Here is a 12,364-nt window from a genome sequence, read left to right as displayed (position 1 = left end):
TGATTTGACGTCATTTTGTCTGCGGCCAATGACCTTGAGCCCTCTCGGATGTGCACTTCTAATGTAACTCTATGGCAGCACCCAAGGGGCTATAATTTTTTAGGGTCTCCCCTTAGACTTGGCGATGACGTAGTGTCCCCATGAGTGACAGAACACTGAGCCAATCACGGCGCAATGCTCCGTATTTTCTGCTGGCTTGCCCCACCACCACAGAAAGCACTGAGCTGGGCTGAAACACCTGGATTTTGGAGCTGCCTTACTCAAGAAAACAAAAAAGACACCCATGTATGTATGTGGCTTTATTAACTCAATGATATATATATAGATATATATATATATATATATATATATATATTATATATATATATATATATATGTTTTACATTGTTTGCAAATTGATATGTGACAGTATGAATGCCAAAATAGCGTGCAAATCAGGCAAGCCCCCCAATAATATATATATATTTGTGCTAAAAATGTGGGGCTCAAAACAGGTGGCTCTGCCCCACCTGCCCTGAATGACTGGTCGCCACTGGTGATGTGTGGTTATGGAACATCAAAAGGTTCCTGCTCGATCAAAAAGCATCTGGGGCTGAAGCCCTCGAAGCCCAGCCCTAGTGATGCCACTGGACAATGGCCCATCACGTCATTGGGAGCTGCTCGTCATTTTGTCAACAAGGCAGCATGTTGATCATTCAGAAACATACATCTCTTTTCCATAAAATACATTTTTGCATTCTCAAACTTGTTTTCATTGGGAAGGGAGATAAAGCGTTTATCAAAAGCAATCACCATTGCATGGAAAACACATAATCCTACTCATTAATACACGTGCCTAAATTAGGCTACATCACTTTTGTTTTGAGCCGACATAGCCTTTGAATACCAGGCTCACGCCTGGGAGGCAGTGCGGTTCCAAATTTAATGCAGTCAACTTTCGTCTACACGGGCGCCGAGTTTCATCGAAACCCCTCTTCCTCTTGGAATGTGCTGGTTCTGAGACAGAGGCGGAGTTGAGGACAAAGGTTTTATGGGAAAAACGGAGGACATCAACAACTTTTCAACGGGACTATAAACTATTAAAGCACTAGTTCTACATTAAGGTAAATAAATACTTTTTGTTGAATTTGAAGGTGGTTATCACTTTACACTGCAATAGGATTTGGTGTTGCTCAGATGGTATTCTATCAGTGAACTGGCTATTTCTTCGGTGGATATGAACATATTTTAGGTGGCTACTCAAAAGTAAATAGTTCTCAAGGATGACACGAATTATAAACGATGTATTATGCCAGTTAATTCAGTTGATTTGCACATAGTGTAAAGTGCAGAGCGGGCGTTGTTTTTTTTTATACCAGCAGGAAATCACGAGTTGTCCTCAAGATACCTGGGTTTGAGCTGTAGATCAGACGTGCCCCGCAAGTGTCGCTCAGTATTCCGAAACATTGTTGCCAACACATTATATGTTTCTACAATAGTGAGTGGCAATTCCAGTCCTCGTTGGACTGAGTGGTGTCATTTCTCGTGTGGCCTCAAATTGATAGCCTGGTCCCAGATCTGTTTGTGTTATCGTGTCAAAGCCTTGTAACTCCGGAGTGGTATACTACGAAGTAAGTTAGATCTACTCAGGATTTTATAATACTAGTCAGCTTAACATTCCAGGTCAGGCTTCATCCATACTACGACGGTAGATATTGCGTTTCTGCCGAACCACGGCCTGTTCACCCCACCCCGCTACCACCTAGAAGGCGGAGACAGTACAGGTACATCAAAACTGGGATTTAGAGACAAACAGCTTCTTATTTTTGGATTGTGTGTATTGCTAGGTATTACTGCAGTGTTGGAGCTACACTGAACGCCAATATTAACGTAAAATGTGGGTCCCGTGTTTCATGAGCTGAAAAAAAGAGCCCATCCAGACATTTTCCATACACACAAAAAGCTTATTTCTCTAAAACTTTGTGCACACATTTGTTTATATCCCGGTTAGAGCATTTCTCTTTGCAAATTTAACCCATCTACCTGACAGGTGTGGTATATCAAGAAGCTGATTAAACAGCATGATCATTACAAAGGTCAAATAAATCAAATTGTAATGGTCGCATACACAAATTTAGTAGATGTTATTACAGGTGTAGCGAAATCCTTGTGTTCCTGCACCTTGTGCTGGGAATAATAAAAAGCCACTTTAAAATGGGCCGTTTTGTCACACAACACAATGCAACAGATGTATCAAGTTTTGAGGGAGCATGCAATTGGCATGCGGCCTGCAGGAAATTGCACCAGAGCTGTTGCCAGAGAATTGAATGTTCATTTATGTACCATAAAATGTCGTTGTTTGAAAATTTGGCAGTAGGTCCAACCGGCCTCACAACCACAAGCCACGTGTATGGCGTGTGTGTTAGCGGTTTGCTGATGTCAATGTTGTGAACAGAGTGTCCCATGGTGGCGGTGGGGTTATGGTATGGGCAGGCATAAACTACGGACAACAATCCCAATTGCATTTTATTGATGGCAATTTAAATTCCAAGATGCCATGATGAAATACTGAGGCCCATTGTCGTGCCATTAATCCGCCGCCATCACCTCATGTTTCAGCATGATAATGCACTGCCCCATGTTGTAAGGACTTGTACACAATTCCTGGAAGCTGAAAATGTCCAATTTCTTCCATAGCCTGCGTACAAGACATCACCCATTGAGCATGTTTGGTATGCTCTGGATCGACGTGTGTTCCAGTTCCCAACAATATCCCGCAACTTCGCACAGCCATTGAAGAGGAGTGGGACAACATTCCACACAATCAACAGCCTGATCAACTCTATGCGAAGAAGATATATCGCGCTGCACACCAGATACGGACTGGTTTCTGAACCACATCCCCACCTTTAAAAAAAATTGTATCTGAAATTGATAGATTAGGGCCTAAATCGACTGATATCCTTGTGAACCTTTTACTCGGTAAAATCTTTGAAATTGTTGCATGTTGCATTTTTATATTTTTTTAGTATAGAAACACAAACATTTCGCTGCACCTGCGTTAACATCTGAAAACCTCTGTACACGACCAATAAACTTTGATTTGAACCTGCTACGTTTATTCTCCTAACCTGCTATGTTTGTTTCTAACCTTCCACCTTAATGGTCCTACTCTGCCTAACTTGCTTAATTAAAATGCTGTTAGGTTTCGACACACACCCACTGGTGTTGATGATCCCACTTGTTTCGCAATGTTCACTTTCAGACACACCCCAAGTAGGCCTATGGAGTTCCCATACTTGCGTTCACCTGCCGCAAGCACGCTTTTTACTGTGCGTGCATGTTGCAAATGGCTAGCAGCATTTCCCAAACTCTGTGCACATTTTGGTTTTTGCCCTAACACTACACAGCTGATTCAAATTATCAAAGCTTGATGATTAGTTGATTATTTGAATCAGTTGTGTGGCGCTAGGGCAAAAACCAAACATACACCACTTGGGGTCCCGAGGACCGAGTTTGGGAAACCCTGGAGCTAGTGGAAACCCTGGAGCTAGTGGAATGCCGGAACATCAATCCATGGGACAAGTCAGTGCCACATTTTCATTTGTGTCAAAATGAAATAAAAGTTATCTTGCAAATTCATCAGGAAGTAGGCTTTATTTTAATACTTATTGTTAATGCCATCTTGTTGTGTGATTATCAATGCACAAGCACCCTTTTCCCACTGCTATCGCTCCTTCTTCTACATGTGGAACAGCTTGTTGCATTGTGGCCATAGACATATAATCCATAGAAGTGTTTTGGAATCTCAATTTGACTTTAAAACGAATGAGCTAGCAGTGGCTGCCAGTCTTAACTTGAATGGAAACTGCCATCAATGGATTATAGAGTATGTCTATGGTTGGTTGCAGCTGTGTTTGCCTTTCGCAAATTTCAAAATACAATCTCGCGAAAAACATACAGTTTGGAAAGCAAATGCTGTCATTACTAAATGTGTAATGTGATAGGTATTAACAATTTGTGACCCACCACCTGGATTCGGTCCTATGTAGCAAAATTTGAAATGTATTTTTTTTACATTGGATAAAAGTAGAGGCTCTGAACTAGAAAATGGTATATCATACACTGTGGTTGAGGAACAATTACAAAGTAAACTTGTAACCCTGCTGTTGAGAAAATGGCCTGTGAATGTTTTGGTACACCTACTGGAGAGCTCTTCTTTGTCTACACCCATCTCTGGAAAACACACACTATATCAAATCTAAGTTTATTTGTCACATGCACAGGATACAGAAGGTGTAAACGGAATAGTGAAATGGTCACTTTCATAGTAGAGTCTTTTATTTAGACATGTAGCTAGCTAGCTAGCTAAACAATGAACAATAATCCCAACTCTAATGCCGCGTTCAAAACAACTGGGAAAAATCTATTTGAACAGTCATCCAACTCGGAACTCCAACTCGGGAAATTGGGCCACTTTCTAGAGCTTTGTTTTGCAAATTTCCATCATACAAACTGAGGCAGCAAACTTTGTGAAAATTAATATTTGTGTCATTCTCAAACCTTTTGGCCACGACTGTACATATCTACCTAAAATAACTCGTACCTCTGCACATTGACCTGGTACTGGTACTCCCTGTATATAGCTCCATTCTTGTGTATTTTATTCCACTTGTGTTACAATTTGTTATTATTATTTTGAAACTGCATCGTTGGAAAGGCTCGTAAGCAAGCATTTCACGGTAAAGTCTACACCAGTTGTATTTGGCGCATATGACAAATACATTTTGATTCGATTCGTAGTATAGGGCTCTGGCATGACAAGGAGTTGACATGACACAAAGGAGAAAAATAAAGGAGAGCCACACACTCAACGTTTCGACAGACAAGCTGTCTTCATCAAGGTACAATGACAAACACTGCGGGGTGACTCATTTATATAGTGTCAAAAGACACACACAGGTGTCTGTAATCATGGCCGGGTGTGGCCTGATATCATTGGTTAGTTCTCATATTTTAAAATAGCATACAAAAAACCTAAATGGATAGCACACGATCATAGATACAATTTGGCTACATAGGCCTACAAACATTTACAATGAAATCACAAGAATGGCTTCAGATCAAAGTCTACGTTGAGACCGAATGGAGCAAGGGTCTTTAAATTAAAGATCCAGGCAGCCTCTCGTTTTAACAATAAATTGTCGAGGTCACCCCCTCTCCTAGATCTTGGACCAGGCTATAGAATTGTTGGCATGCTTATTACTAGCCTACTATTTTACACTCGTTACATTGTTAAAACCATTTGTTGACCATTATCACTAAATGTATTAAAGCTTTTTGACTACAAAATATATTTTTTTAAATTTATTATAATGATAAAATCTATTGGTCTAGATTTTCTTAGGAAATTCAACATAGGTTGGCCACACAGTTCACTTGCATCTTGAGTCAAAGGGTTTGGTTTGTTGACATCTTGCATGCTTTTGCAATGTTTAAAAGGAGAAGTATACTCGTATTGTACAGTGCAATGAATGACTGTCTATTTTTTGTGTATATGAAAATACGATGGTTACAATATGTATTCCAACGCCTAATCAACATGCTGGGGATGATATGAACCTTGTTAATGCTAGTAAATTGGTTAAATTAACAATGTCAATGTTAGGAAATGAAAACCTTAGACAAACACTAGGGCTATTAAGTTATTGTACTTCAGACAAACTTGTGACATTTGATAACTAAATGGTAAATCCCAAAGCTAACTTCTAACCAGGAAAACCATAGTCTCTTTGTGGCGGGCCACCCCACTCCACCCCCTCCTGCAGCACCATGTCCAAGTACCTGAGGCATTTCACCGCGGTGGGTGATAACCACACAGCCCATTGGCACAATGAGGGGCTGCATGAGGCTAGAGAGGAGCCGGGACCAGCCACAGAACAGCTGCCCCACGGGGAACTCACCTTCAGAGGCTCCCTGAAGAGACTCTACAGCTCAGAGAGATTCCAGGTATGGAATAAGCGTGGAGTAGGCAATGCTCATACTATCTATCCAACACAGTTGGTCAATGTTACCTTTGCTCAAATCAACTGTCAACTGTGGATGGGGAATGTGTGTTTCTCAGTCTAGGCTGCAAATGTGACAGTAAATTAACTCCCATTCTCTTGTTGTACATTGTTGTCAGAAGGTTGGTCTTTACTGATGTTGAGTGTTTCGCTGTGGTTTGGATCGCTATGGTGTTGGTCTTTGATGTTGAGTGTTTGCTTTTGGTTTAGATAGCTGTGGTGTGCCTGGTCATCCTGGATGCCATCTTTGTGCTGGGCGAGCTACTGATCGACCTGTCAATCATCAAGTTGGCGCATGGGCACGTTGCCCCTCAGGTGAGATATGTCCACTGAGTGGCGAAGCGGTCTAAGGCGATGCATCTCGGTGCTAAAGGCGTCACTACATACCCTGGTTCAATTCTGGGCTGTATGACAACTGGCTGTGATTGGGAGTCCCATAGGGCGGCGCACAATTGGCCCAGTGTCGTCCGGGTTAGGGGAGAGTTTTCCCAGGTTAGGCTGTCGTAAAATATGAATGTGTTCTTAACTGACTTGCCTAGTTAAATATAGGGAATAGGTTGCCATTTGGCACACGGATCTAGACATGCGTGACCCAAACCTTCTTACAACTCCTCCTCTGTCCTTTCCCTCTTCACCAGGTCTTCCACTACCTGAGTCTGGCTCTTCTCACCTTCTTCATGGTGGAGCTAGCTGGAAAGCTCTTGGCCTACCGACTGGAGTTCTTCCATCACAAGTTTGAGGTGTTTGACGGGCTGGTGGTGATTGTGTCCTTCATCCTGGACATTGTGTATATCACCAGTAAAGATGCCTTTGATGGCATGGGCCTCCTGATCCTCCTCAGGCTCTGGAGGGTGGCCAGGATAGTCAACGGTGAGAGATCCCCCACTGGTCGTGTTCATTAGGCACTCCCTGGACATGTCCAATAAAAAACACAGATTTTAAGGTTTCCATTGTGAAACATGTTAAAGCTTGCATAAACCTTTTATGTCACATACAGTAGCTAGCAAGGTCACCAATGTCGCAAAATGGGTTTGTGTCCAACATGGCATGTTTTCTTCAACCACCCAGGAATCCTGGTGTCTGTGAAGTCACGGGCCGATCGCGAAGTTCAAATACTGAAGGAGAGCAACGATCACCTGGTACAGCAAGTTAACGACCTACAAGAGCACAATGGCAAGATGGTGAGTTGGGCAGCCCCCGGGAACCCAAAATCCCACCTGCCCGAGACCCGTTAAGGCATTTACATTCTACATCTTATCAAGAGCATCAGTCAACAAACCTGGTTTTAACCCACCCTTCAATCTCTTCCCCCCTTTTTAGGAACAAGAGAACAGTAAACTACGAGCTATCCTCCGACAGCATGCCATTGAGTTCTGATGCAGGAAGAGGAAGATGATGCCGTTTTCATTATCCACTTATAGTGTCATTGGAATTGTTTAATAAACAAGGGAATATTCAAAATAGTGTTCACCATCCATACACCATTTCAGTAAGTAATTCCACAATACCTGGAGCTTACACTGAGTTACTAGCCTGGTCCTAGATCCGTTTGTGCTCTTGTCAACTCAATTGTTGTCATTGTCAAGCCAAACCTTTGGCATGACGAGTGAAAATAAGTTGGTATGAAAACACATTGGCACTCAGGCTAGATACAGTTGAAGTCGAAAGTTTACATACAGCTTAGCCAAATACATTTAAACTCAGTTTTTCAAAATTCCTGACATTTAATCAAAGTAAAAATCCCTGTCTTAGGTCAGTTAGGATCACCACTTTATTTTAAGAATGTGAAATGTCAGAATAATAGTAGAGAGAATGATTTATTTAAGCTTTTATTTATTTTATCACATTCCCAGTGGGTCAGAAGTTTACATACACTCAATTAGTATTTGGTAGCATTGCCTTTACATTGCTTAACTTGGGTCAAACGTTTCAGGTAGCCTTCCACAAGCTTCCCACAATAAGTTGGGTGAATTCTTCCTGACAGAGCTGGTGTAACTGAGTCAGGTTTGTAGGCCTCCTTGCTCGCACACACTTTTTCAGTTCTGCCCACCAATTTTCTATAGGATTGAGGTCAGGGCTTTGTGATGGCCACTCAAATACCTTGACTTTGTTGTCCTTAAGCCATTTTGCCACAGCGTTGCAAGTATGCTTGGGGTAATTGTCCATTTAGAAGACCCATTTGAAACCAAGCTTTAATTTCCTGACTGATGTCTTGATGTTGCTTCAATATATCCACATAATTTTATTTTTTCATGATGCCATCTATTTTGTGAAGTGCACCAGTCCCTCCTGCAGCAAAGCACCCCCACAACATGATGCTGTCACCCCCGTGCTTCACGGTTGGGTTGGTTTTCTTCGGCTTGCAAGCCTCCCCCTGTTTCCTCCAAACATAACGATGGTCATTATGGCGAAACAGTTGTATTTTTGTTTTATCAGACCAGAGGACATTTCTCCAAAAAGTCTTTGTCCCCATGTGCAGTTACAAACCATAGTCTGGCATTTTTATGTCGGTTTTAGAGCATTGGCTTCTTCCTTGCTGAGCAGCCTTTCAGGTTATGTCGATATAGGACTCGTTTTACTGTGGATATAGATACTTTTGTACCTGTTTCCTCCAGCATCTTCACATGGTCGTTTGCTGTTGTTCTGGTATTGATTTGCACTTTTCGCACCAAAGTACGTTCATCTCTAGGAGACCGAACGCGTCTCCTTCCTGAGCGGTTTGACGGCTGCATGGTCTCATGGTGATTATACTTATGCTTGCGTACTATTGTTTGTACAGATGAACGTGGTTCCTTCAGGCATTTGGAAATTGCTCCCAAGGATGAACCAGACTTGTTGAGGTCTACAATTTTTTTTCTGAGGTCTTGGCTGATTTCTTTAGATTTTCCCATGATGTCAAGCAAAGAGGCACTGAGTTTGAAGGTAGGCCTTGAAATACATCCACAGGTACCCTTCCAATTTTCTGGAATTTTCCGAGCTGTTTAAAGGCACAGTCAACTTAGTGTATGTAAACTTCTGACCCACTGGAATTGTGATAAAGTGAATTATAAGTGAAATAATCTGTCTGTAAACAATTGTTGGAAAAATTACTTGTGTCATGCACAAAGTAGATGTCCTAACCGACTTGCCAAAACTATAGTTTGTTAACAAGAAATGTGTGGAGTGGTTGAAAAACAAGTTTTAATGACTCCAACCTGTGTATGTAAACTTCCGACTTCAACTGTAGATTCCAACATCATGAGCCAATGTTAGGTCAACCTTCCAACCATTATCTGCATATTCAAGCTGATTTTAAAAGCTGATCACATTTAATTGATTAGTAGGATTCATATCATATGCCAGTATCCTGCTTTGCAATACGAAGTTCCATAGTTCCAAATGTATGGATTTGTATGTGCCATGCCTGTATTCAAATAAGCAATGAATTGTCATCTAATTTGTTGTAAATAAGACCCTGTAATGAATTTGTTGCATCTGGCTGTTTTTCTGAATACCACTGTTGCCTGCTATGTAAAGACAATACAAGTATGAATCACTGAAAATATTACATTTTATTTGAAAAAAGTTTAACTATGTACAAATAAATAAAAGCTTAGGTATTTGCTAACAATATTTGAGTACAACGAGAGAACCAACCGTCTGTGCAATATCAGTTTTGTTTTGACATTCAATTTGATCAGTACACTCATTGACTGTATAGATATCCACACTAGCATACCACTCAGAATGAAGCAATGTATTGGCTATGCATTTTAAGTGGTATGCTGGTGAGGATATTAGAACATACAGTGCATTCAGATTTTTTCCCCACATTTTGTTACGTTACAGCCTTATTCTAAAATTGATCAAATAAAATTCTCAATCTACACACAATAACCCATAATGACAAAGCAAAAACAAGACATCTTTGCCAAATAATAAAAATAACTGATCACAGTTACATGAGCATTCAGACCCTTTACTCAGTACTTTGTTGAAGCACCTCTGGCAGGGATTACAGCCTCGAGTCTTATTGGGTATGACGCTGCAAGCTTGGCACACCTGTATTTGGGGAGTTTCTCCCATTCCTCTCTGCACATCCTCTCAAGCTCTGTCAGGTTGGATGGGGAGCGTCGCTGCGCAGCTATTTTTAGATCTCAAGAGCTGTTCGTTCGGGTTTAAGTTCGGGCTCTGGCTGGGCCACTCAAGGACATTCAGAGACTTGTCCTGAAGCCACTCCTGCATTGTCTTGGGCTGTGTGCTTAGGGTTGATGTACTGTTGGAAGGTGAACCGTCGCCACAGTCTGAGGTCCTGAGCGCTCTGGACCAGGTTTTCATTAAGGATCTCTCTGTACTTTGCTCCGTTCATCTTTCCCTCGATCCGAACTAGTCTCCCAGTCCCTGCCACTGAAAAACATCCCCACAGCATGATGCTGCCACCACCATGCTTCACCGTAGGGATGGTGCCAGGCTTCCTCCAGACGTGATGCTTGGTATTCAGGCCAAAGAGTTCCATCTTGGTTTCATCAGAACAGAGAATCTTGTTTCTTATGGTCTAAGAGTCCTTTAGGTGCCTTTTAGCAAACTCCAAGCAGGCTGTCGTGCCTTTTACTGAGGAGTGGCTTCCGTCTGGCCACTCTACCATAAAAGCATGATTGGTGAAGTGCTGCAGAGATGGTTGTCCTGGAAGGTTCTCCCATCTCCACAGAGGAACTCGGGAACCATCGGGTTCTTGGTCACCTCCCTGACCAAGGCCTTTCTCCATCGATTGCTCAGTTTGGCTGGGCGGTCAGCTCTAGGAAGGGTCTTGGTGCTTCCGAACTTCTTCCATTTAAGAATGATGGAGATCACTGTGTTCTTGGGGACCTTCAATGCTGCAGACATTTTTTTGGTACCCTTCCCCAGATCTGTGCCTGAACACAATCCTGTCTTGGTGCTCTACAGACAATTCCTTCGACCTCATGGCTTGGTTTTTGCTCTGACATGCACTGTCAACTGTGGTACCTTTTATATAGACAGGTGAGTGCCTTTCCAAATCATGTCCAACCAATTGAATTTACCACAGGTGGACTCCAAGTTGTATAAACATCAAGGATGATCAATGGAAACCGGATGCATGTGAGCTAAATTTCGAGTCTCATAGCAAAGAGTCTGAATAATTATGTAAATCAGGTATTTATTTTTTTTATTTTTAAACATTTTAAAAAAACTTTCACTTAATCATTATTGGGTATTGTGTGTAGATTGAGGATTTAAAAAAAATATTTTTGAATAAGGCTGTAACCTGGAAAAGGGGAAGGGGTCTGAATACTTTCCGAATACACCGTACCTGCCCTCTCCTCCGTCTATTGGTCGTTTATATAAAAGGGAAGAAGTCGTAAGGCAGCTTGGCGTTGAAGCCCGGCCGGGCGGCTGCAGACAGGTAAGAAGGTCATGGAGCTGGTGACTGACATGACATGGCTGCCTCCAGAGAGTAACGCCTGAGGAAAAGGAAAACTGGCAATAAAACATACGTAGGGTGTTACATAAAGGTGTCATGACACTGACCAGAGGTCTGGAAGATGGACTTGTGCCATCACTTGGCAATATGTTTATTAAGACAATGCAGTTACTGTTGATTGGAGGGAATCTATCAAGGCTTTAACAGTAGCATACAATCTCTATGGAACGTCTATTGTTCCATGACAGGGTAAATAATAACTTTGGACTACATTTACATTACATTTTGGTCATTTAGCAAACACTCTTTTCCATAGCGACCTACTGTCAGTAAGTCAGACACTTAGCAGTGTAGTCATGTGTGCTGTGGTTGCTTTTAAGCACTAGTAAAAAGTGTTATACAAATACAAGCTGATAAAGTTAGATTGATGTGTTAGCTAAGGGTTGTTTTTAAGCACTTAGTGACAAATGTTTCTATAAAGAGCACTATACAAACAATGTTGTACAATCAATATTACATTGGGCATGTCAAATCCAAGCATTAAAACTCATGGATGCAACTGTTTATGTAAAATTGTTGTGTGTTGGTTGTCCTGAAAAGAAAATGGTAAAACACTTCACTGTGAGGCTAAATATAAGGGCTGGACATGCAGATAAATACATTTTTGCTGGGTTCTCAGGACTGATAGGGTTAATCTACTACTTTGTGTTATCATTGGTGTATGTTTAATGTAATGGTTGTTGTCTTAGTATCTCATTGAAAACAAGCTTTTTTCAAGTTACCATTATGCTTTATAAACAAAGAAAGTACAACTTAACCACTGTATATGGGATAACAGCAACATCTACAGTGCCTGCAGAAAGTATTCACATCCATTTAATTTTTCAAAATGTTCTGTGTT

At 41.5% G+C, this 12,364-nt stretch overlaps 1 protein-coding gene across 3 annotated transcripts; it reads left to right on the top strand.

Annotated features, from left to right (window-relative positions):
- Positions 1-707: 707 nt before the first annotated feature.
- Positions 708-9,654, top strand: LOC106565384 (voltage-gated hydrogen channel 1). 3 transcript variants are annotated; one of them, XM_014132442.3, is made up of 6 exons: positions 708-1,103; positions 5,808-5,988; positions 6,255-6,359; positions 6,683-6,914; positions 7,113-7,225; positions 7,365-9,654. In XM_014132442.3, the coding sequence occupies exons 2-6, from the start codon at positions 5,812-5,814 to the stop codon at positions 7,419-7,421; spliced, it is 684 nt and encodes a 227-aa protein (XP_013987917.1). In that variant the 5' UTR covers positions 708-1,103; positions 5,808-5,811; the 3' UTR covers positions 7,422-9,654. The 3 variants fall into 3 exon arrangements, with proteins under 3 accessions (XP_013987917.1, XP_013987915.1, XP_013987914.1); XM_014132440.3 differs by having other exon boundaries at positions 713-1,103; positions 5,756-5,988; XM_014132439.3 differs by having other exon boundaries at positions 716-1,103; positions 5,741-5,988.
- The last annotated feature ends 2,710 nt before the right edge of the window (positions 9,655-12,364 follow it).

Source organism: Salmo salar, chromosome 12, assembly GCF_965601325.2.
Source record: "Salmo salar chromosome 12, fSalSal1, whole genome shotgun sequence".
Classification (NCBI taxonomy): Eukaryota; Metazoa; Chordata; class Actinopteri; order Salmoniformes; family Salmonidae; genus Salmo; species Salmo salar.
The sequence above is the reverse complement of the archived record's forward strand: the minus strand, read 5'-3'. Positions and strand labels throughout refer to the sequence as shown.

Coding starts and splice junctions, on each gene's coding strand:
- LOC106565384 (XM_014132442.3), top strand. CDS start 5,812: ATGTCCAAGTACCTGAGGCATTTCACCGCGGTGGGTGATAACCACACA. Junction 6,360..6,682: donor ATGGGCACGTTGCCCCTCAG/GTGAGATATGTC, acceptor CCTCTTCACCAG/GTCTTCCACTACCTGAGTCT. Junction 7,226..7,364: donor AAGAGCACAATGGCAAGATG/GTGAGTTGGGCA, acceptor CCCCCTTTTTAG/GAACAAGAGAACAGTAAACT.